Source organism: Phoenix dactylifera, chromosome 4 (assembly GCF_051530095.1).
Source record: "Phoenix dactylifera cultivar Ajwa chromosome 4, Ajwa_hap1_PhDact_Kaust_v1.1, whole genome shotgun sequence".
In the NCBI taxonomy this organism is placed as follows: Eukaryota; Viridiplantae; Streptophyta; class Magnoliopsida; order Arecales; family Arecaceae; genus Phoenix; species Phoenix dactylifera.
In genome coordinates, this window is record NC_143193.1 from 48,607,158 (window position 1) to 48,633,286 (window position 26,129).

At 38.5% G+C, this 26,129-nt stretch overlaps 1 protein-coding gene and 1 pseudogene across 13 annotated transcripts in view; one reads left to right on the forward strand and one right to left on the reverse strand.

The window, feature by feature from the left end:
* Window positions 1-1,032: 1,032 nt before the first annotated feature.
* On the forward strand, window positions 1,033-12,601 carry LOC103704751 (monooxygenase 1-like; annotated as a pseudogene). The gene is made up of 6 exons (XR_016400429.1): window positions 1,033-1,379; window positions 2,496-2,642; window positions 3,329-3,379; window positions 6,000-6,168; window positions 9,246-9,473; window positions 9,564-12,601. The product of XR_016400429.1 is annotated as a monooxygenase 1-like (transcript).
* Window positions 12,602-12,973: 372 nt separating this feature from the next.
* The window catches only part of LOC103704755 (tetratricopeptide repeat (TPR)-containing protein), a 31,875-nt gene continuing 18,719 nt past the window's right edge, over window positions 12,974-26,129 (reverse strand). For 6 of the 12 annotated variants that reach the window (XM_017842211.5, XM_026803708.4, XM_008788170.6 and 3 more), the window contains exons 10-19: window positions 25,152-25,265; window positions 24,876-25,045; window positions 21,944-22,062; window positions 21,455-21,578; window positions 21,283-21,354; window positions 19,984-20,110; window positions 19,690-19,804; window positions 15,386-15,576; window positions 15,203-15,315; window positions 12,974-13,392 (exon numbers count right to left, since the gene is read on the reverse strand). In XM_017842211.5, the coding sequence (XP_017697700.2) occupies window positions 13,126-13,392; window positions 15,203-15,315; window positions 15,386-15,576; window positions 19,690-19,804; window positions 19,984-20,110; window positions 21,283-21,354; window positions 21,455-21,578; window positions 21,944-22,062; window positions 24,876-25,045; window positions 25,152-25,265 (1,412 nt within the window). In that variant the 3' untranslated portion in view covers window positions 12,974-13,125. Of the gene's footprint in view, window positions 13,393-13,974; window positions 14,735-14,811; window positions 15,063-15,202; window positions 15,316-15,385; window positions 15,577-16,665; window positions 16,723-19,689; window positions 19,805-19,983; window positions 20,111-21,282; window positions 21,355-21,411; window positions 21,579-21,943; window positions 22,063-24,875; window positions 25,046-25,151; window positions 25,266-26,129 lie in introns of those variants that run through there. The other 6 variants (XM_088720287.2, XM_039133598.3, XR_015977302.2 and 3 more) reach the window with 5 other exon arrangements.

Here is a 26,129-nt window from a genome sequence, read left to right on the forward strand (position 1 = left end):
TGGTGATCAATCACTGGTGTGCGTTCTGTGCGTCCTCAGCCTGAAAGTTTCTATATGTACAGAACGTATACTCGAAGCAGCCCCATGTAAAATTTCTGTGCGGACACGTGCAAGTTAGTCGTTGACAAAAACGTTGCTCTCAGAGACAACTTATGCGCAAATATCCGCATAAATTGTTTTGTGCGGATTTTTTCCGCATAAGAAATTTATGCGCGACTCCGTATGTTGCCACTCTATGAATGCCTTTGGTAAAAACTCGTGCGCTTTCCGTCCGAGACAAAATTACCCTCGGAGCCGAAATAGAAGACCCTCTGCTACATGACGCGTGTCTCTAAGAATGAGAATCTCCAAGCACATCTAATGACAAATCCCGCGGCTGTTATAACGTCATTGATGACGTTGCGTAAGAGCCGCGACTTCGGCCAAGAACGAACTAAAATAATATTTTTCAATTCAGATTCTGCGAGCCAACAAAGTCCAAACACGACACGCTGACGCCGACGCAAATGGACAAGCCTCTTTCTCTGGTCAAAGTTCCAACGCGACACGCTGACGCTGACGCAAATGGACAAGCCTCTTTCTCTGATGCTTCCATGTTTTTGGCTGAAAAAAAAAAAAAAAAAGCTCCCACGCTTTGGCGTTGATTAATTGTGGAAACTGAATGCCTCTCCCTGGCTTGCTCGTCGGAAGCGCTATTAATCCTCTAATATTGGGATGGTGATGAAGTGACTTACTCACATGTGGGGCATCCCACAGGTCGGAAAGAATATAAAAAACTTTCTATCCGTATGGAATATTTTCTAGTGTTCCTTCTTCGGACATATTTGGCATGGTACTAGAATCTTGTTCAGAGATGTTTTTGCTGGTATTGATCCAGATTTGGATGCTCAAGTGAAATTTTGAACATTTCAAAAATTTGAAGCTCCAACTACAAGAAGACAAGTAGTCTGATGCAACATTGCTTTGGCATCTTTCGCCTCTATTTTTTTGATTTGACATAAGGTATCGGAGAAATTTTGATTTGAATCATCTTTTATTCTTTGACTCTTTACTTTTCTTTATACGGTAAATGATCCCAAATGAATAGGTGTGGAAGCTATAATTGTAAACCACGATGTTTCACCGAAAAAAAAAACAACAAAGGCCTTCCATTCTATCCGACTGATGGACGGAACATTGAATCAAAGAGATCAGCGAGCAGCACCTGGACGGAACTCCAAGGGTGGCGGTGGAAGCCATATATATGCTTCCAGCTTACCATTACACGGAGGAGGGTGAAGAGAAATAGAAGGGAAGATGGGCTCAAAGGAGGAGCATCATGACATTGTTATAGTGGGTGGAGGAATCTGTGGTCTTGCCACTGCCTTGGCTCTTCACAGGTACAAGTTCCTTGTTCTAAACTCTAAAGGCCTCGTTTTTAAAGATTATTCCTCCTTATTTCTAATCGCTTACCGTGATCTTTGCACGGAATAGAAGTCCCACATGATGTATTAAGCCCTATTTCTGAAAACCAAAAGATTCTCGCTGCAGCGTTTCACTCTCTTGAAGATTCATTGATATAGTACTGCATCTTAGTTTTGAGAGTATGCAAGCACCTCCACATATTGACAATTTTTGGTGACTCCTCTTCTTTTGATCCGATGCTTATCTCATAATTTTGGGATCCGCATCAGACCTTGATCCATCTCGAAGGACTTGCTCTCCTTTAATTACTTCCCTAAAATCAGACATGGATATCAATTTGCTTTGTGAGATATGGGTTGGGTCCTACCTTTTTCTCTAAGAGAAGAGATTGCTGCTAGTTCTCTCAATCTGTAGTTTATTTTGTTGATTAGCAGGTAGACTTATTGGTGTTATTTATCCTGGTACCTTAAATGCTCACCTCGTTCATGTCTATCCGATAATTGCATTGCTTGTGTAAAATTATGGTTGTGGTACTATCAAAAATGAGCACTCACCCATTTCATGCTATATATACCTTAAGAATCTGATTTTCCCTTTAGAATACTAGGAACAACTCCCTTCATTGATCTGATATATGAGATGTCACAACCAAGCTCTGACGTACTCGTTAGGCTAAGAGTTCAAATCCATTCAAATCTAATCATAAGCACCACGATGGACCTGTGTTCAGCCTCCATTAACCTGTGCTATAGTGTTTCCTAGTTCATATAGGCTATGGGCCGAATTCGCTCTGATATCATTTCTCACAACCTAAGACCTCACGCAAAAAGGCTAGTCGGAAGGTGTTATTTGGGTTCCTTAGTCTCATATAAGTACCTAAGATCTCCTCGGCGAATAACCGATGTGGGACTAAACACACGCCTGCACAGGTTCTCACATGAGAAGAAAGAAAGGGGCCAAAAAATATATAATGACCCATGTTCATCATCTCTAGATACATTTTCTGCACTGATAATGGCATTCCTAGGGTTTTGTTAATTTAACTGGTTAGAATCAAATTAATATCTATTTTTTTATGCAAAACTATGCAGGAAAGGAATAAATAGTCTTGTTCTAGAGAAATCTGACACCCTGCGGGCTGCAGGAGCAGCAATCGGTATTTACATCAATGGTTGGCGTGCACTTGACCAACTTGGGCTTGGTACGGAGCTACGGACAAAAGCTATCCCTATAACAGAGTATGTATCTGTGTTTTCTGGAGACTAAGTTCTTTTTAAGTTTTATTTCTTTGTGTCGACTGACTGCTCATCACACGAGAAGGACATTATATTGCATACACTTTTATTGTAACTAGCAAACGGCAGAATGCATGTGTGGTAAACAAAATTAGATAAAACAAACAAATAAGTATTATGATTTCAAGTAAAGGTTGGAATGCACAACAAAGATAATCAATAATATTAAATAAGTATAATATGAAATAGAAGGTTTAGAATCAGAGATACAGATTCGAGTTGATAAGGTCATTAGAGAGGGAGATGAAGATAAAGGAGAAATAATTTTGGTTGATAGAGAGTGGATAGTTAGGATGGTGAGAGAAAGAATTTGGGGAGCTAGAAGATCTCATTGGATATGGGATTTGGATGAAGAAGAGAAGATTGAGATCAGTTATATGCATATTTTCTTTCCATGACAACTCATATTGATGATTGTTATATAATAAAGTTTCCATTATGAATCAAATAAATTTCATCTCTGGGCAAATATGGCACACCCAAAAGACCCACAAACACTTTTCTTAATATAGTATGATCATCAACATATTAGACATAGGTTCCTTTTTCAGTTTTTTTTTTTTTTTTTTTTTTGCATATAACATCAAAATACTGATAGCATTAAGTCTTATTTTGCAATCTTTATTCAGGATACGAGATATGTGGCTCCACAAGAACAAGATGCAAGTAACTTCATGCAGGTATATCCTAGAAGTTTTTGTTTAACACCTAATGCTTGAAGTAGTATTGTGGTTGATGTTATAATTTTGTGAGAATAGAGAAAAGAATAATCAGAGTTCTCCACACATTCTTGCAAAAATAAGCCTGTCAACATGGACTTCAAATAGTGTCCATGTTTACGATGACTTTGAATGGGTCTGCAAATATGTTTGGCATGTTACCATGTAAAAATACCTTATTAACACTTGATAAATGTTCAAGTTTGCATAGGTTTTACTTAGAAAAGTTTGATGACTTTTTTAATTACTGATGGTTTGTGGATGTAGTCTTGTAGAAATTAGGCCTGGCCTCTCGTCTTCGAGGGGAATAAAAAATGGTATTATATATGAGCTCCAAGTTTATCGGTCTATTGACCAAATAAAAGAGAAGGAAGTAAAAAAGAGTTTCGCTATGGTTTTATGGTAGTAAACTTTAAGCAGCCTGAAACTAAAAGGAGAAAATGCGGTAAAGTATATAATGCAAGTTTCATTTTTTTGTTGTTGTTGTTGTAATTTAGCTATGGTCCTCACCCGCCACTCTAGTACATAAATGATTTTGGTAACTACCATCAGTTTTGAGATGAAAAATGATAGTTATATAAAACTGTAACAAAACAGTTCCTCATCTTTAGTAATCTTAAAGTGCTAAGGAGTTGTTAGTTAATGCTATATCAATCTATCACAAGAAAACTAGAAGCTTATATACTTCGTATGTCTTAAACTCCCTTTCAAACTTCCGTGATCAGTCATATCATAGATACAATAAAGTTGATTACCGATACTTCAAAACAAAAATCCACACAAGTAGCCTCCAAAGAAGATGACCCAAAAAGCTAATAAAGGGGTAACCATGACTTCCACCTTCCCTGTTCTCCTTTTCCTTCTCGAAGTCAAGCATGCCCCTTTTCTAACCCTTGCATGAACTCACCTCATGGAAAATCCCTTCCACTCTTGTACGTGGTGGAGAAGCATTTCCCCTGATCTCTTTCTTTTCTTCTTCTATCCGAGTGCATGAAGACCCTTGCTTCCCCTTCTCTTTCACAGAGGTAAGCAACCATTTGGCAAGGAGAAGGCTAGTTTGGGGTCTTGATATTTGCTTGGGCTTCTAATTATGGTATGTTATTGAGTTGATTTGCTCAACTTAATAGAGTGGTGTGTAGCATATAGCAAAGTATTCCACTCACATGCTTTCCTACTTGCTTTATATGAAACTTTGTGTTGCATGTATATTGGAAATTGTGCTCCTTGTCATTGAACCATGAATTCAGTCTTGTGAGGTACAGAAATTAAATATAGTCATCTCTGTATGTCGATAAAAATGCTTACTTTAAATGAGAATTGCATATGATATGGTCATAGATTGATTGTATTTGTGAAAGAGAGTGACTATTGAACCAGAATATTGTCTTCCATAAATTTATGAAACTTGGTTGTACATGTGCCTAGATTATGCTTGGTTGTGGTTCTAGATATAGTTGTAATTATGTGAATGTATTGAAATCAAGAATAGGACAAACCATGTTTTATCGATACCCAATCATAGAGCATAAGCATGACACTACTGATACCTAATCATGGGGCATAAGCATGACATCTCATGGAGCGTAACCGTGACACATTTGATACCCAGTCATGGGGCTTAAGCATGACACTATCGATACCCCGTCATAGGGCTTAAGTATAACACTATCGATACCCCATCATCACAGGGTGTAAGGATGATACTTTTGATACCTAGTCACAGGGTGTAAGTGTGACCATGGTTTAGTCCAAACTTAGAAATTTATTTATTCTCCTATTGTAAAATTTGATATTTTTGTTGCTTTGGATCCATGTCTCAAATTGTGAGTTTTGTATGGACAGCTGGATGAATTCACATTATATTCATTTATTATGAATATTATATACAACCAACTTTACGGTCAGTGAATTTTCTATGCCTCTTTATGTGTATGGTAGCTATATTTGTTTAATTATCTCATTCTGGATATCTAGTGTATATGTGTGTAGTGGGGTACTTGCTGAGATATTGAGCTCACATCCTTTCCTTTAATGTATTTTAGAGGAGTGGACAATTAGAGAAATTATGGGCTGCAGGTTACCTGCATGATGGATTAGTAAAGTTTATAGATTTCATTAGTTATCTTGAAATGTGGAACCTTAGTGATTCAACTAAAATTTTGTTATATGGTTAGATGTGGATTTGATGTTAGACATTGTACATTTTGACTTTATGATTGATATGTTAATTTATATTAGATGACTGAATTGTTTTTATATTAGAGCCACAATAAATTTTACTTTTTAAAAAGTAGTGTTTAGTTTTTATCCATTATTATTGGGTTTTTGAATAGGTTTGAGGCCTTGCATATTTCGCAGAACTATGGTCTTGCCACATGCGTATTATGTGGCAGATTTGGGGCGTAACGGTAGTTTTGATGGATGTACTAAGAAGTGGCAAATCATACTATTGTTCTTAATTATCTTGCAAGTTACCCAGAGAATGATGAAATTCTTGTTCATATTCTCAGACATCAATAATCTAGTGAGAGTGGCACACAAGCTGCCTCTAATCACACATTTTGATTTCTTTTGTTACTAGGAAAGAAGAACTGAGATGCTTGAAAAGGGGCGACCTGATTGAAACCTTGGCTAAGAATTTGCCTACGCAATCGGTTCGTTTTGGGCGCCAAATTGTAGCAGTTGAATCAGATCCCATCACTTCCTTCCCTATTCTATATACTAATGATGGTGCTACCATTAAAGCTAAGGTGATATTACATCCACAACAAGTTTTCTATTTTTCTTGTTTTCTATTTCATTTATTTCATAATTACTTAATTCTATGAAATAAAATTATTTCCCCTTCATTTCTTTCTAACTCAAAGACCATTTTTCCTACACTCCTATAATTTTGCTATTCAATGCTTGGTTTTGTTATTGGTGGTATGTACAATAACACTAATCAACAAATCTCTCCTACTTTTTCGATGAGCTTTTCTAAAAAAAAAAAGAATTTTTTGCATAGATACCCTTCTAAATATAGGATTTTGCGTGAATACCCTTCCAAAATTGATATTTGCATGTATACCCTCGTAAAATATTTATTTTGCTATTCTATCCTTTTTTATTTTTATTTTTGCATATGTACCCATACCATCTAACGCCGTTAAAAAATTAACGGTTTTAAATTAAAATGACTAAAATATCCTTAATGGATAGGTGAGCAAATAAATTTTTTTATAAGGATATACAAGTAAAGAGAAACTTTACCACATATTTGGATAAGAATTTGGACAAATCTAATTAGTCGTATCGTAATTATGAGGTGCCGGGCGACCCATGACTTGAAAGACTTGCAATTCTATTGCAAAAAACTGGCACATGACCCATATTTAGTTGAGTGTTCCCTCACTTTCTCCCTTCAAAAGTTAAAAGAAACAAAAATCGAAAAACAGAAGAAAAAAAAAAAAAAACCAGCTACCGAGACACAGAGGTATCAACAGTGTAATCGATCGAGAGAGAATCCTGAGGGGCCGAGGTTCCTTTGGATTCTGTGAACCTATGCTTGTTGCTATCCTTCCACACTTGAACCCTACTCCCCTTAGGGCTTTTCCTCCTCATTGGCTGGCATTTCCCATCCCTTTAGAGAATAATAAGGCCATGGGAGCAAGGTAACAAGCTCCTAAGAAACCCATATCTCCTTCCTGTCTGCCTTGAAAACCCGCCTTTATCCTGATTTTGTTTCTCTTTTTCTGTTTCCATTACCACCAACTCAGTGCTGTTAAAGCCACCTACTTAGCATCATTTCTGGTCCTTAGACAAGCCGCCTTCTTTCCAACTCAAACCAGCAGTCCTCTCTCTCTCTCTCTCTCTCTCTCTCTCTCTCTCTCTCTCTCTCTCTCTCTCTTCTGGGGCCAAGAGATTCTGAAGCAGAGCACAGCTGTGTGGAGCTCCTGTCTTCTTCTTCTTCTTCTTCTTCTGGCACAAGAACAGCTGTGTGGAACGCCCGCGATCGGGATCCCGATACGCGGGGGGCGGGGGGGAAGCCAGGGAGGGGAGGGGAGGGAAGAGTAAGGCACCGGGGGGTGTGGGGTGGGGTGGGGAAGAGTAAGGGGCACCGGGGGTGGGTGGGGAGGGGAGGAGAGGGAAGGGAAGAGTAAGGGCCACCGGGGGGGTGCTGAAGTCGAGCACCGGGGAGGCGGGGGGGTAGGCGTGAGGGTGGGGATGGAGAGGGAAGAGTAAGGATAATAACGTTATTTCAAATTTTTATTTTATTTTTAATTAATATAAATATGATTTTTTTAAACATCCTTAGAACAATTGTTATATTAGGAATATTTGTACAATAACAGAGTTTTACGAGGACATACATGCAAATATCAATTTTGAAAAGGTATTCACGCAAAATTTGATATTTAGAAGGGTATCCATGCAAAAAAAATCCCCCAAAAAAAGAAGAAAAAAAATTCTGAATGATGTATTTTTACCAATTTGTTACCACTCTGTAGTATCTAATTCCATTTGTTTTGAACAACTACAAAGTATTGGTTTCGTCTACCTAGTCATTGCACCTATATCAATGAATTGAAATCTAAGAATTTCTCCACCAAATTACTACTTAAGGCCAGAGAAAGTGATTTGATTGGAGAGAGAAGGAATCGACTTCAATCCACTCAACTTGGATTTTGCAGCAAAAATAATAATAAAATAATAAGGTGCCAATATTAGGGTTCTAGACCTTTTTGCTTTCATTAATATGATAAAAAATGAATTGCAATGTTTCTATTATACTCATGAGATTCGAGACCCTAAATTCGAATCAGATTTCTCTTCTAGTTGAAAGAGGTTAAAAGTTTTCTAAAATATTGTCTGGTTTCTTCTATGTCAACTTTGTCTCCTATCATGTTATCTAATTTCTGCCAAATTGGAGGATTACGCCTAGTCAAAGTCTTGCTCGATAGAAAAGTTTCACTTTGATTAATCTATTTCTGAGGCCTGAACATCGTCATACTGGCACATTAACGCGGTGTGACAAGCCCCTCGAGGGTAATTGCATCCTCGTAAATATCGAAAAGTTTTCCAATTTCAATAAAAGAAAAGGAAAAATCAGACGTCGTACGAGGAAGTTATAGCCTTTAGAAATTTTGATACATAATTAGCTCGGATGTGACAAATCTTACTCAGCCTGGATGTGGCGAAACTTACCCAATGGGCTATAGCCTTTAGAAATTTTAATACATAATTAGCTTGGATGTGGCAAAACTAACTCTAAAACCCTGCCTAACTTACCCAAGGAGTTGAGCTGGTCCACAATGGGTTTGATAATTCTCTTGAATCAGCTAGGGACGCCTTTGATGTCAATATTTCCCTTTAACTTTTATTTTTTTAAAAGTATTTTTAAACTAGCAAATCATAAATATTAAAAGAAGAGTAGTTATCTGCACAATTTTTCACGCCTTTGATGTCAATATTTCCCTTTAACTTTTATTTTTTTTTAAGTATTTTTAAACTAGCAAATCATAAATATTAAAAGAAGAGTAGTTATCTGCACAATTTTTCATAATCCAACTCCAAAGATGGCATTAAAAAATAGTATAGATAATAATGAATTATCATACATGAAAATCAAATCTGAAAGAGGTTTGATCCAATGTTTATGAAACCATTACATTAACTCACATCTTACTGGCCGGGTGCTCTAATTGATCCCAGCACACAATTTAGTTGTCATGTTAGTAACCATTCGAGCTTATGATATCACAGCAAATTTAGAAGTGTAACACCTTCGTGGAAAAAACAAACTGATCATTATCCCTGTGAATTTTACTGGAACATGCTGCTTCAGGTTCTAATTGGATGTGATGGATCAAATTCAGTCGTTGCAAAATCATTAGGATTACAGGCCCCAAAGGTTCTTTCGTTATCTGCTGTGCGAGGTTTTACTAGCTATTCAGATGGTCACAGTTTGGCAGCCATTTTATCCGGCTGATAGGTGATGGTGTCATGCTGGGAAGGCTCCCAATTGATGAAAAGTTAGTTTATTGGGCTGCGGCTCGGCTGTGTCCTTCTCAAGGTAATACTAGCCTCACTAAAGATACATATGTTGTGAACTTTGTCATTGCTCAATCTAGAGGTGAGCTAACTTCTTGAGAGTTTCCATCAGATTCAGATGTACGGAAGGTTCCTGAGCTGATCAAAGAATTTACGTTGGAGACAATAAGAGAATTTCCCCCCGAGGTGATTGAAATGGTGAAGCATTGCGACAGCAGTTCATTGAGCCTGACACATATTTGGTATCGAGCTCCATGGCACTTGCTCTTTGCAAACTTCTGGCAAGGCACCATGACAGTCGCAGGGGATGCAATGCATGTTATGGCCCCAGTCCTCGGCCAAGGAGGCAGTGCCGGCTTAGAAGACGCAATTGTGCTTGCTAGATGCTTATCGCAAGAGATGCCAATGGGTCCGAAGGGTGCAATCAGTGATCGAGAGCTGCGCAGGAGAATCGGAAGAGCATTGAGTAAATACGTGAATGAAAGGAGGCTGAGGGTAATGAGGTTATCGACACAGACTTACCTTACAGCATTGGTGATGACGGCATCATCATGGATAAAGAAGCTGGTATGTCTTGCCATTTTGGTTGTTTTCCTCAGAGGTGGCCCGCTTAGCCACACTAATTATGATTGTGGCTCTCTTTAGGATAAATGTTTGTGTGCTTGTCTCATCTGAGCAATGTTCAGAAAACATAGTGCTATGAAATTGAAGTCAATTAAAGTTAGATTTGAGGTGAATTTAGTGATATCTTTGATGGTCAATGATAGTCGTACATAAATGATATGGACTATTAAAGCCTTTGAGTGCTAAAAAGTAATCAATTTCTCTTTACAAATCAGATGTTTTTGATGGTGCTAGATAGTATGCTGGTGGTGCAGAACATCAGAAAGAAAAGGTGAAATATTGACAGTTATTGCTCTCAAACAGTTTTTTTTTCCTAGCTGAAATAATTCATCCTCGAACAGTTTTTTTTTTCTTAGCTGAAATAATTTGTTGGCTGAGGATATTTATGTCCATCTAAAACAAAGAAACAGGAATCAATGAGGACATCATTCCATGAATAATGTTATGCCTGCCACCTTGGAATAGTTATTCCAGGAATAAGCAGATTCGACTCGAATAACTATTCCTCCTTTATTCCTGTTTTCCAAAACCTGTCTGGAAGGAATATGACTGATTCCAGGACTTAATCTTGATTTCATCTGAACCAAATGCATTGTCGAACTGTTTTTGGTTGAGAAATAAGGTTGGAATAGGCTTGGAACAGGATTTACTCTCGTTTGCTAGACATGATCTAGAATACTAGGACTAAAGGAGAAATAGTTATCCTACACTAATCAAACATGCTGATTCCTAGAATAAGTTCCAGGGAAGGGCTGGAATAACATTATTCTCGTTTGGAACAGGATTTACTCTCGTTTGCTAGACATGATCTAGAATATTAGGACCAAGGGAGAAATAGTTATCCTAAACTAATCAAACATGCTGATTCCTAGAATAAGATTCCAGGGAAGGGCTGGAATAACATTATTCTTAGCAGGAGGAGCGCAAGATTTTGCGAACAGCACCGAAGTGGACTCAGGTACTGAATGCTTCGCTCCAATTGCTCATCACACTTATAACCGAGGAAGACAGGAAGACAATCTCAGCCTTTTTGCTGAAGATGGCCAAGGGAAAAGGGAGACAAGCCACCACCTTTCTCCGATTGAACAATTGTTCAAGAATTAGAACCATCAAGGAACTTGAGATCACCATCTCTAGTGCAGTTAGAAGAATTGTGCCCCCCAACCCAACTATGACAATCAGAATAAATAGAATCCAGATAGTGGATTCCTGGTACAACTAAGCACTAGAGTCAAACTAGTTTAAGCATTAGATACCACCGATCATCATTAAATCCTTTTCTCAATATTTTTCTCCATAAGCACTAGCATCAACTCTTGCACATACGAATGGAAGGGAATCATAATAGAGTCGACAAACTAGAATAGGCCTAACTCCATTTCAGCTGAGGCGAAGTCCTCCATATTTCAGAAGAGTGAACAAAATTTCAAATAGGCATGCATGTCTAATGCGACATTATCATCAGTCCATACAGAAGGGAGCTAACATCTTTGAAAAGTTTCCCCAGACCTAAGTGTTCGATGAGATCCTCAAGATATTAAAGAACTACTAAAATTTGAAGCATCGAAAGAGCTGGAGGTGATTAAAATGGTGAAGCAGTGTGATCTAGACTAGTTAAGCCACCTGCACATTCAACACCTCCATAGCACTCGCCTTTCGAGAAATTCCAGCAATGACAGGTGCAGGTGATGAAATGCATGCATATTTTTAACTCATCAGAGTACAATGTATTGCTTAATTAAGAACTCTCCTGCCGAAGTTACTGAGATGGTGAAGCATTGCAACCTCAGCCGTAGAACCTCACAAACGTGCCAAAACCTGGTGCCAAAACCACCTGGAAAGCCATGGACAGCCATGGACACATGGCCAGTTCCTTCGTCAGGAGCTTTTGCTTGCCACATACTCGACACGAGAAATGGACAAGGTCATGGAATGAGAGGTTGGCAACTCCGTGGTGCAGAAAAAAGTAGCAGCCACCCTCAAACATGTGAAGGAGTGGAGGCTGGGAATTCTGAGGCTTGCAACAATCATTACCTTGAGCCTCCCTCAAAATGATAGCTTTCACTCGTCGCCTCAAGGTTATCGCTGCCGTCTAACATACCATTTTCATATGCTATATCTACATCATCTTCTTATGGATATAGATGCTGTTACTCGGGTTGCAGGCTAAATGGCATGGCATGGAACTCAAAACTGGTGTGCCGAACCCAAGCTTGCCAAGCTCCATCAGCAGTTGGTGGTCGATGGATGGTTTGCAAAAGGAAACCCAAGAAGATTATGCCATGGATGAAACACTATGAATGCTAGCCAGTCCACAACATGAAACACTATGGAATACATGTGGGTTTGATCTTAAAGAGGAACTCAGCAGCTCATCAGGCGAGGTTAATGTTGTGCAGGACGCAGTTATGGCCATGTCCAATCCCTACTGTAGATTAGAAAGCCATCAGGCTTGTTCTCTTGCATACACGAAGGACACAGATCAACAGCTACAGATAGATGAGGATATATTTATTTACTCAAGAAGTGAAATTCTATACATGTTAATAATAGCCAACGAATGTGAAACATGCATGATTCCAATCCTAATAATGTAGCTTTAAAGCAAATAACTTGTACTCAAGATGTTGAAAAGAAACTAATAAACCAAACCATAATATTAAAAGTTCTATGATAGGAACCAACAATTTAAGTGCTGAAGACCTCCTAATCCAAGCCAAAACTTGCTTAGGAAACCAGAAAAAAAAAAAAGGAAAAAACATCTCCACGTCCAATAACATGGGGCTCAAATTGAACCAAATTAGTTTGTAGCCTAGGATTCATCACTGCATGTACCTGCCCAAATATGACTCAATTTGTTACCCAGAGCCACCTCCAATATGATGAGGCTAGCATGCATACTGGTAATTCTTGACATTTATAGAAAAGGATATAGGAATTTAGGCTAAGATGGGCACAAGGCATGAAGAAATCTGATAATATTTCTTCACCTGCTAATGATATTATTGTTATATGCGCTCAAAAGATTGACAATTAAACAGTTGACAACATCAGAAAGTACAATAATCTTTCAAAATCTGCCTTGCAAGATCGATAGCTCCACTTTTCTTGTAAATCAAGTGTAAATTATAAGCAGCCTCCCTTTGAAGGTTACAATAACCTGGCTTACGATGTTGTGGAATACTTGAAGCCTCATAAGGTAGCTTTGGTATGGGGTAATCCTTCTGTTGAATCGTGAGTACCTTTTCATAATATGAAGCTGCCAAAGTAACGAGGCCAACATGCTGGCATGCACGGGCTACATTGTATAAGGCTTCCTACAAGACAACCAAAGATTTCCAAGATTCAACAATGAGACCTAGCATACAAGATAACCTCAAGAAGTGGGTTCATTTCATGATTTAGAAGATAATGTTTACTACTTTAACAACGCTGCTGCTATGGATCAAATTAGATGGATCACTATGAGTAGGCCGCAAATATATGACCACATGGATTACATGACTTGTAGCATCATAACAAGACTAAAAAGTTGATTAGTTATTGGCTAGTCAGATATACATGTCAATATTGACCATTTTTATGACCATTTGTGTGTATAAAAATTGGTGCCCATAGGACAGCATTTTTATATGAGGTCAAGTCCTCTCCAATTAGACATAAGAAATCAGGCCTAGCTTGACCCAACCAGTCAATATTGGCAGGCATGCATTGAGGTTTTTGCCTCACCGTCAGGCCAAGCCTGAGCTATCTGGTCTGATTGCATTTCTAGCCAAGCTCAGGCTAGCATCAAAATATATTGGCCCAACCTGACCCGGTTGGAAGCCGTATATACTATATTTTATGATTTATATATTTATACATGTATTATATTATATTTTATAGTGAGCACTTCGCCATTGTGGAAAGACCTGATCTTTGTCATATATTTTAATGCAGACAACCGGGTAGATGAATATTGAACTGTATGGACCCAATCATAAGAATTGGCCCTTTGAACTTAAGCAAAATGCTGCATTCCCTTTCATATCCTTCCTCGCTCTTCTTTCTTTTCAATACTGAAATTCAACTACCTGCTAACCACCTTACTTGACATCATCACCTGCAATCATCACTCTGCCACTGCACCAGTGCACCCTACTCTCTTTTTGCTTTGTTAATAAAAATGAAATATAGGCAAATCCTTTATATTTTAATCTCATATCTAATAAATTCTCAAAACCTATTATCAATTCTCATGAACCTTTCCAACTATCCTGTGTAATCCTACCTTCCCTCGCCTCCATCACAATTCCCGACAGCAACCTCCCCCACCTCCCTCTCTCGCTCCCTCTCCCTCCCTCCTGCTTGAGCTCAAGGAATAACCACATTAGAATGTTGCTGTCGCTGCCTCCTCTCTTCCTCTTCCCCAAGAACAGGCAGGAACATCATCAGTTAGGTTTGCCACCTCTATCTCTTCTTCACCAAACCCGACACCCCCCCCCCCCACAAAAAAAAAAAAAAACACAGAGGGCACCTCATCTGTGATTGCCACTAGCCCATACATCCATGAACATAGCCTATGATCTCAATATCTCATTGTAATCCACCCAAGTCCCTTGGCTGCCAGATTTCGAGAGCAGGTGCAGTGTCAGTGTCCATGCGGGGAAGCAGATATTTCTGAAACACATAAGGAATTGCTTAGGAAATAAGTGCAAGTTCGAGATTCCAAGAAAATTCTAAAGCAGGTATGTTACTGTAGGTAGAAGATTCCAGCTACTAAGCTCTGTCCGCTCCCTTGTCTTTCAACCATTATTGGCTCTCTTACAATGCGACCAACCGTCTAGAAAGGGACAAGATGAGCACTTTTGTTAGGTTGTCAGGTTGGGCTGAGTCAGTCTTAAGCCTAAATTTTAAAGGGTAGGTCTACCCAATTGAACATTTTAGGCCTTCAGCACAGGCTAGGGCCAGGGTCTCAGCACTCAGCGTGACTGGGTGAATGCCCAGTCTAGTGCATATACATGTTGCAAAAATATAGACAATTAGCTACAAGATGTTCATGTAGCAAAGAACAAGGTATAGATCATGGCATGTTAGTGGAAGCAATGAATGTACCAAAAACGTAACAAAGAATTCAAGTTTTCAAACCTGGCTATTATTGCAAATGCGTAGATAGTTGTAGAGGAATGCCAGACCTTGTGCCACACATTTGTGCTTATTCTTAAGCCTAAACCCAAGGGCTAAGTTAATCAAAGCAGTGCCTGCAATAAAATAGCTTTCTATAGCAATTGCCAGAAAAGAGAAAATCAACCAACTTTAAGAATAACATACCAACACAAAGATTTATAAGTGTATTCTCTGGCTGTAGTTTATAAGCTTCCAAGTACTCCCGAGCAGCTGTTTGATGCTGACTAATCATAGTAAATTGATGGCCATTTATGAGCAAAGCAGGTACACAATCTCTCCGAGAAACCAGCACATAATGTAGGAATTTAAAATGTCTTGAAAAGCGAGTGTCAAATCTAGACATCAGATGGAAACAAAATATATATTAGCGCTACTTGAAAATCTATACTAGCAGACATTATACGACATGTGCAACATTGTCCTGTCAATAAGTTAAGGAACCTTATGGTAACTTTCTATCAACAAATCTAAGCAATTTTAAACACTTACAGTATATAGGAGTGATAAAATAAAGCTTATATGATATGTATACAAGTGATTTATTTAAGAAAGATAACAAGCAGGAAGAAACCAAAAAATAACAATAAAACATCAAGCAGCAAGACCTAGAATGAAGCTTTATACAACAACAGTTCTACTCTTATGAGATTTCAAGGCCATGGATATGCCATTAACACAACAAGATCAGACGGAAGGTGATAAATCACAAGATACATTCTGCTTAGAATTTTGCCATTTCTTCACTTCAACAAGATAAAACATATTCTATTGACTCTATGGTGAGACACCAAGCATCTTCAGTTTAGACAATGAACAAATGAACTAAGAACGTTAATATCTTGCAGACAATATTGGCTCATTATTATTTCACCTAACAATTTGTCTTGTGAGGGATGTAAACACTCCGTTTCGTAGGTGTATAAATTTTAGGATTTTAACTAGCGGCTATTCAGAAAGGTACCACCAGTGCCATACCATCTCAATGATTTTCCGGTAGTGGTACCAGGGTCAGGACTCTGAAACCAGTTCCAACTGGTACATACTAGACATATCAATCTGCAAAGGCTAGTAAGGGCCAGCACCATGGCCAATTCTGCTAGTACCCAGCCTGAACTATTAGTTCGTCATGTTTTCAAAAAAAAAATAGAGAGAAGAGCCATCTTCAGATTCTCTCTTCTATTCTAGCAGTCATTTGTACCCCCAAGAGTCTTTTGACCAAGGAAGAGAGAGGGGTGAGAGACAAACAGGGAGAGGGAGAGGGAGAGGGAGGGAGAAGAAAAGGGAAGGAGGGACTTGTGGTTCTTCCACCCACTTCCCGCCTCCTAGACACTAGATTCAACCAAGATCTGGTAAGTTTTCTTCCCACCAATCCTTATCTTCGGCCACTAATTGTCAAAAATTAAAAAAAAAAAACCTATAGAAACCTGCCGTATCAGTACCAACACCGGCAATCCAGCATCAACCACCCCATCAAAAACCACCTGAACATGGAAAAAAAATCCAGTTAACATTCATTTTAGGCATCAAAAAGATTTTTAAAAAAATCTAAAAGTACAAAATCAAATATGGCTTTTTTGTATGATACTAGTACACAACACTGTACTGAGTCAGTACAGTATGAACTGGTACTGTACTAGACCATTAAAAAACATGTATCATGGTCAGTACCAGTATTTTAAACATGGCACCTTCCACCAGTATGTAATGTTATCCTATAAATCAAGAAAGCTATAAGGAGAGCCACGGAAGTTGAAAAAGTTTTAATAAAAGATTAGGCAAACGCATACCATCATCTAAAAAAAAAAAAGAAATGTCCAAAAATTAGCACTCAGTTTTTGAAGGGGCATGCCAAGCAACCTAGAGGTTCATTACTATGTAGGGAAGATACATTTAAAGCAAGGTCGGTGGTAGCAATACCAAGACCCATACCGGTTGCCCATCATAGCAATACCAAGACCCATACCGGTTGCCCATCAGTACGATATGGGACGGTACCATGCCGTGCCAACTTGCGCCGAACCGACAAAGGAGAGCCAGAGAGGGAGAAGGAAAGAGAGGACAAGAGAGAGGGAGAGTGAGGAACGGAGGGAGAGAGCAGGAGAGGGAGGGGAAGAGAGGCCAGAGAGGGCTTTTGAGCCCCCTGTCCTCCGGCTGCTCTGAAATAAAGGCAGAGGTAGAAGGAAAGAGAGGAAGAAAAGAGGGGGGAGAGAGAGAGAGAGGGAGGAAAGGAGGGAGAGAGGGAGAGGGAGGGGGAGAGAGAGATAGGCGGAGGGAGGTGGAGGGAGCCCTCTAGCTCCTATGTTTCGAACGAAATAGGGGCGAGGGGCCCCTTTTACTTTATAAAGTATTAAGTGAAGTCAATGGGGCTCGCCGACTTCACTTAGAAAACTCAAAAAATATAAACGAACCTCCCTCTCCCTCCCTCTGCCTATCTTTCACTCCCCCTCCCTCTCCCTCCCTTCCTCTTCCTCTCTTTTCCTCTATTTCCTTCTCCCTCCCACCCCCTCACCAATTTCTCGAATCGAGGGGCGGAATCATATCGGTACGGCTCAATATGCCCCAAATTATAAGATTTGAAGCAGTACAGCATACCATGCTTTAAACATGGTATGTTGTACCGTACCAAACTGAACATACCGTACCGATATCAGTGGCATACCGACATCCGGTACGCTAAAAAAACTGTGTACCGTACCGTACCGATACTATGCTAGTACGACACCAATATGAAGTCCGGTACCGAGACGGTGAACTTTACTTTAAAGTCTTATACCGAGAAAGTTCTAGAATATAAGAGCCCATCATCATGAAAGTTACCAAGGTCTATCAACTAAGTAACTTTAGTTGGCAATTACTTAGTTGATAGCATGACACAATATTTCAGTAAAAAGATAAATCACCAAGAGAGACCAATTGGTGAGCAGTAACTAATTCAAAAAAAAAAAATCTAAGATTCAAGCAGTCCAAAGAGGTCAAAGACAAGTAATAAAGTGATAACGGTCCAACCAAAGTATGTCGTCTCGATACCAGGTCCTGTATCGGTGCCACCCTATCACTGTGTTAGTACAGTAAGGTACAAGGCCGATTCGGCGTACCGAGTATCCGTATGCCCTCCGTACCATGTACTGGTGCGGAACCGATAGGTACAATACGCCCCTTATGGCGTACCATGGATCCAACCATCAAGGATGATGAAAAACATTATGACATAAGATTGTCCAATAAACATCACCCAAAAATCTGAAAACCTTACAGATTAGCCAGCCAAGATGTTCAAGTTTCCAAAAAATGAGAAAAAACACTATAGATTGGACAGGATATGGGAGTGTTTAACATGTCATACAAAATTACAAACTCAAAGCAATCTGATTCCAACATACGTATCCAAACGGGACATAGCGACCACAAGATGAATGATCCAAGATTGGAGATAATTAAATCACATCGAATAGGGTTCTAAAGGATTTTACTGAAAAATGAAGATGAAAGGACTGAGTGCTGAACTGCATCCAATCAGTTCTATTAAGTAACAACCTAACTAATATATCAATGCAAACCATGCTTAGATAAGTTCAGTCAATCTTCGATTTGAACGTCTGTTAGATTGCTTACAACACCTTCAGGCATTGAAGTGGTCCAATCATGAAGACAAGTAGAAATTTTTATCCATCCACTAGTCATTACACTTGAAAGCAAGGTTTTAAATACGAAATTTTTACCGGTATGGTTCGTATGTGTATTGAGACCGAGAGGACAATGAATGAAAAGTAACCGGTACTGGCCAATATAGTCTACATGGTACCATCAATACTGATCTGGTACCAAGTGGTATGGACCATTACAGTCGGTACATACTAGTCTAACTGGTTTCTGCATCCTGAGGCTCATACTAGTGCTGATTTTTCATCAGAATGGTATGGTACCAGTGGTACCATCCCATTCTAATAGTATTTGAAACCTTGCTTCACTGTGATTGCCAGAACATATGCTTCCTGGTGTGTGATGAGCAATCTGAGATCAACATTCGAATACTCTAAATGGTGAACCAAAGACGTGGTGCTGACTAATTTTGCTGAACTTCTTGAGGCTGGACAGTGAACAAATTCAAAAGTCTGGTACTCCGTTAAAATGGTAGGAATGATGAATTGAAGAGCATGAAGTGGGAATTATGTGGTCAATTATATGGTGGAGAATAAATGTAAAAGGATACCACATTACAGATAAGAGCTTGGTAAGAAGGTTACTTTGCTTAGTTGCTAGCATGTAACTCGAGAAGAAAGCATAAAAAAGCTGGAAGTAGGCAATAAAATCACAAACTGGGTGCAACAGCACATCACATTACTTCCTCTAGAGCTCAACCTCTCCATCGCATCATATGACCGTGAATACAATCAAATGTGACAACCATATCCAATGCTTATCCCCAGTAAATCAGTGATATCAATTACCTTGTAACAACCTTGTAATAGCAATTCCAGGCAGCTATGCTGTAAGGATGTTGTTGAACCATGTATCTTACATAATTGTATCCATGTTGTGGATCACTGGTGTTATATGCTATTTCTGTAGGTAGAGAAAAGATTAAGATGTTAACATACAAAACAGCATGGCTTAAAATACAAAACCTTTAACATTAGAAATTCTTGTAAACAATAACATAAAACTCTCAAACATATCGAGGAAAGTAATTCCTAATGGATTGTCAAATTCAACATTAACATAAAATAACAAATTATTCTTACGAGCGCCCAATGATCGAAGGACCTCCTTTTTCTCCATAGATATTGTGTTGTATGCTAATCTCAGAGTATGGTTGATAATCTCTAATGCTTCGCAATATCGCTGCAAGGACGCCAATGCTTTGCAGAGCTGCAAATGTGAAAGCAAAAGAAGAGAACAGCATGGGGTTATGCTGGCCAATAATTATATAAAAGGGTACATTGACTTCCATAGAATGAGTGCAAAAAGTAAGATTTAAAGAGTTATCATTAAAGAGTTAAAAACCAATAGACATATAAACTTTCCATTAGTTGGAGATTATCTGTTCATCAGCAATTTGAAAAATCACCAAGATTTGCTTGGTCAAGCACAGATTATCAGAAAAATGCAATGCTCCTATTTAAAATCTTGCATGCCACATGCTGGCCATCGATGGTGACCACAATGAGGAAGAAACTGGAATAACCTTTTAAATTGATACCAGACATATATCTGAGTTTTGTAAGAAGATTTTTCACGATGAGACGTAAATATTATTACTTGTAACAAGGTTTGTATTTGGAAATGATTCCACCACCCCCAACCACAAAAAAAGTCCTGTGAGGAAAAACCTTTGTTATGGCCTTGCTTTTGTACGACCTCATATGATGTAATTTTTGTTCCATTCAATAAAATCCGACTTTAAATGATTTAATATATGAAGGAACATTACGCTGCCTTTTCCTTTTGAGGGCAAAATCATGCACCAGACCAAGGTATGTCGTACTGGCCCAGTTAAAATTTGACTTTAAATGATTTAATATATGAAGGAGCATTATGCTGCCAATTCCTTTTGAGAGCATAATCATGCACCAGAACAAGGCCATACCAGCTGGAATATGATGGTACGGGCCATACCATATTGTACTAAAAAAAAATTCGGTACCGTATTGTACCGATACTGTGCTACTGTGGCACCGGTACGGGATCCGGTACCGAGATAGCAAACCTTGTACCAAACTGTCAGTTAAATAGACTCCAAACCTTGAGATGCATTTCAGATATCTAGAACTGGACATTCTGAATTAACAAATATAATGATTAGCTATACAACACAAAAGGTTACACTGCTGATAAGTTCGTGAAAATTAAAAGTGGTAAATTGTGTCTGTTATAAAGAACTATCCGTAATATGGTGAACTAGACAGTTGGACCTCTACTTGTGTCACCAGGCCTGCACATCTCCAATTCAAGTAGCTTTTCTGAATATGTCTAACAAGCACAAGAAAACATAAAAATCAAACAAATCATAAAGTAAACAAGTGCTAGAAGGAAATACTAACATCTAATACAAGTTCATAATTTTCCTCATTGGTTAGGAGTCCAGGCAGAGGAGGTTCTTGTATTTCCTTCCGCTGAAAATATCACAAATCATACGAAACAAGTCAAGATGTAAGAGGTAAAAAGAATACCATCAAGATCAAAGCAGCAAAATTGCAATGATACAATTACTACCGGAACTTCATTCTCTGAGTCTTCACTTTGCCAATCCACTCCAGCTGCTAATAATGCTGCTTTCTTTTCTTCCCTTAAAGCTTGCTTCTTTTGAAGCAACTTCTTTGCTCTAGCTGCTTTGGTCCTGAAATAAAGAATAAACAAAGAATATATCACATACAAAATACTAAACCAGCTTAAAACAGGAAAGTATGAACAAGTGAACAGGTGATAACAAAGATTATATCTACCAAGCGGATCACACACACATACACATATATGGGAGAGATGCAAGTTTATTGATGTAGTAACCAAATACAAGATCAACAATGTGAGCTCTTTTTATCGAGAATATTTAATTAGCACACATCAAACACTGTTAAACAAAACCAGCATAACTTAAAGACCTCTTACATTAAGTTTTATAAAAAATAAGTTTACTAACATTAGACATGCAAAGGTAGACGACACAGAGTGGTAAATATGTTGAAATGGGATATGAGAACTCACAATTCTGATGTTGTTGCAATTGGTTTAAACCCATGAAATACATTGTCAGCATGTTGATCACCCAACAACTTGACCCTTTCAAATAGAACACTTTTTGGAAGTCTTTTTGCACGTCGCACCTATTAGAATATAATAACATTGCAAAAAACATTAAGTCAAGCAATTAATTTATGTTTGATATGCAAATACTTAAGAATGCCAGGGTAAGAAAGTAAATAACCTTAATCAAGACCATAGAACTATTTGGTACTCCTACACATTAGTCGAAATTCAAGTGCAACCTAATATGCACCCTGACAAAACAATACTAACCACAGGGGGACATACAACAAGATAACTTCTGGGTAAAGTAGATCCGGACATGATACATTGAGGAGTCATATTAGGAGGTTAAACAAGGCCCACTGCTTCAAAGGAAATGTGAATTCTGGATACTTACACTATTACTCACACTACTCACCAAACAAGAAATAGCTGTAAACAGCATATGTACATTTATTTAGCTGATCAATGGCTTGACATGATAATGCCATGACTTCTTTGGCTAGAGCATTAAACTTAACATACGCTTGGCGGACAAGTTACAGTCTTTAAGTTAGAAATGGGAATTGGATCCTTCACCATCTTTTCATTAACTGTCTTCTTCATCTAAAGAGGAAGGCATGCATATCACATGATGAGACTCGTGAGGTGGACATTATTGGGATCAAGGTTCGCCGTACCGGTACCGAACCCCGTACCGGTGCCGCACTAGTATAGACGTACCGAGTGTCGGTACGGTACGGTATGCTCGGTACCGACCGTACCGACATTGGTGTACCGATACCGGTACCCATCGGTATGGGTATGGTACGCTCGGTACCGACCGGTACAGCGAACCTTGATTGGGATTATATTATGCTCTATAGGGTAGGTATACTATTGACTATTTTCAAACTGGTGGGAGGGAATGGACCTTTTTCCTTACTCATGCATGGCAATGCTACTTGAATACCAAACTTAAGTATAGGATGATAAAGATGTTTTAACTAAATACTGAGTAAAAGTTTTGCTCGATATTATGTGATTTATGACATAGTTTACAAACACCAAACTCATTCCTTTACCAAGTGATTTTCACATGAACCTTGCTACCTATCTAAGTTTTATAGCAACCATTGAGACTTGTGTCTTATGCCTCAAGGCTTATGCCTTGCCTCATTAAGAATCTGAACATTTCACCTCAAGGATCCACCTTTTCAAACATTGTTCTACATAGTCAGCTCGGAACTACACAAAGTATGGAGCTGATTTTGTCTTCTTAGACATGGTGCACACTGTAAAATGCAAAATTGTGCTTTTTGAAATGTTCCTCCTGCCCATGTTTTGTAGCAGTAACTGAACTACCCACTGTATGAAACAGATAACAAGATGTTCGTCTTTGACATTGTATATATTCTCCAAATCGAAAAAAGGGAAAAGAAACGGGCATGTTCCATTTGCTTTCTGGTTAGGATTACCATATCCCAAGTGAAGGTGAGCCTCGGTGCAACGGTAGAGTTACTGGATTGTAACCTGGGTGTTATGGTTTCGAAATACGGAGACAGCCCCTCTGCATGCAGGTGTAAGGCTTCATATATTTGACCCTTCCTAGACCTACAATGGCGGGAGCCTCATGCACTGTGCTGCCCTTTATTTCCAATATACCCCATGTCGAAGAGCATCCCACAAACTTGAAATAGGTAAATTCCTAGGGAAAAGATTTTGAGCATCATACAAGAATTGCCTAACTCATCTGAAGAAATATAACTGCATAATGTTTGTGGTTGGCAGCCTACAGGAAGCCCCTTTATCGCAACAAACTCTCATATAGGTTTGCTCAACATGCAAATCCTTCTTACAAAGAGACTGGAAGTCTGAACAATTGAATCCTTATCGTGGGGCATACAGCTTTCTCCCTACTCCAATGTTGCCAACTGCCAAATAAGTCCGTTAGACTTTTGAGAGAAAAATTATTCCATTGGATCAAGCCTAACTCATTAGACGGGACATAATTGCATAATGTTCATGGATCACACCTCACAGGAAGCCCTTTTATTGCAACAACCAAGCCGTCTCAATACTGGACCCCGTACTGGTGCCACACTAGCACAAAATCGGTATGGTACGGCATGAAATTTTTTGATGTACTGAGCGTTGGTATAGTACAATACACTTCATACCGCCCGATTCAGGCCGGTACGGCAAACCATGCAACAAACTCTCATGGAGGTTATCTGAACATGCAAATCCTTCTTGCAAAATTAGAAGGTTGAACGACTGAATCTTCATTGAATCGTTTACAGCTTTCTCCCTACTCCAATGTTACCAAATAAGTCCATTAGATTTTTTGAGAGAAATAAGTCCATTAGATCAAGCCTTCAATAAGCTGGTATCAATTTAATGCAGTTGCTTTCAGTCATGCTGATCAAGAAGGTGTTGGAAGGTCTATTCATGACCAACGATTATGATGAATCTTGATTCAGCAGGAAGGATTTTATTCACTTCCTTGACCTTCTTGTCATCATCAAAATAATTTCCTACTTGATGGACGAAGGGATCAAGTGCCTAAGAATCTATGGAGTATGTCACTATCAATTTCTAGCTTACCATGAACCTCTGGTCCAGTAGTCATTGCATTCAAACACCAACTTAAGATACTATTACAAGGAACACATTTAACTTAAACTTCACATTTAACTTAAATTTCACATTTAACGAGATGCACTTGAAGAGGGATCACCAGAATAGCAAAATTCAACTATTACAAATTTATCTGCCAAACACAAAAGTAATAGAAAGAAAAACTTCACTTTAAAATGCTCATCTTATCCTGCAACAAACAGATCAGGAAAGAGAATGTGGTCTATCTGTGTGTGTGCATGTACTGGAATGGAATGATTCATAAATTTACCTTTCGGTTCATGGATTCAACAAGTAGCGTTTCACGAATGCATGAAAAGATTGTCTCAGCAAAATCCTCAAGCATCCCTTTCGCATGATAAATTTTAGCAAGCTGCATTTTGATTTTTCCACTAAACCACCAGGGTTTGGAGTTCATGGAACATAAATCAAAGACTGGCTCTGTAAGATAAAATGCAAGACAACTTTTAGGAAACAAAAGATACCAACAATTTCTATAAACATTTTAGTAACCAGAGGAAAAACTGATGCCTCAGAATCAAATTACCTGAACTTTTAGGAGGGGAAAGCAAAATAATAGCTTCATCATCTTTTCCTTCCTCAAGAAGAATGGAGGATAGGTTTAAACGGGCATCAATATTATCCTCCATTGCAGATAGAGCTGAAAAACATTATCACATATCAAACTGCAAATTGTTAAGAAACTTCTGAAAAACTTAGCCCCCTTCCAAAAACACACTCAGACAAAAATAATAAATAAATAAATAAAACTAAAAAAATCAATGCATGAATTGTGCAACTGCCGGGCATTAGAAAATTATGAGATTCAGCTATAAGGAATCTCAGTCGAGATGGATTTAAAGGCTTTAAGATTATAGTTAGATCAGGTAGCAAAGCTACAATAAGACAGCATGAATGGTAGAATGACCAAGTCTCGTAAGCCATTTGGAAACTAAAAAAAAATTCAAGATGAATGGATGCAAAAGTTACATGCAAAAATAGCAGCCAAGACTTCGTGCTTGGAGGAACAAAAATAGACAAAGAAGAGCACGTAACAAGATTTATAGATCCAAAGGTGCCCAAAAAAGGTGAAAGGCATATACATAGTGCGAGCATGCGGATGTGCTCATGCACCTCTGCGAGTGAGAGAGTGCAAAGTATTACACCATCTTGCCAAGGTGGCCTCATTCAAGTATTAGCATGTTTACAAGATGACTACATAATGAATTTCAAAGCCTACACAATTCCCTCTTATTGGCTTATAATATTTTGCAACTACTCTCTTGTGACCATTCCCCGCCATAGAAAGTAGTGCAATGCATTAAAGATTTTTCTCACAACCAATTAGAACAGAACTAATTTAACATTTTAACTAAGTCATGATTGAAGGTACGAAAAAGAATAACTTTAACTTTGAACAAAAATTAAAATTGTCATTCACCTTAATGCTATTCTTTATTGGATTACAGTTCACTAAGGATCCTATCCAAGATGACAAGGTAGTGAAGGCTTGGATCATCCGAGT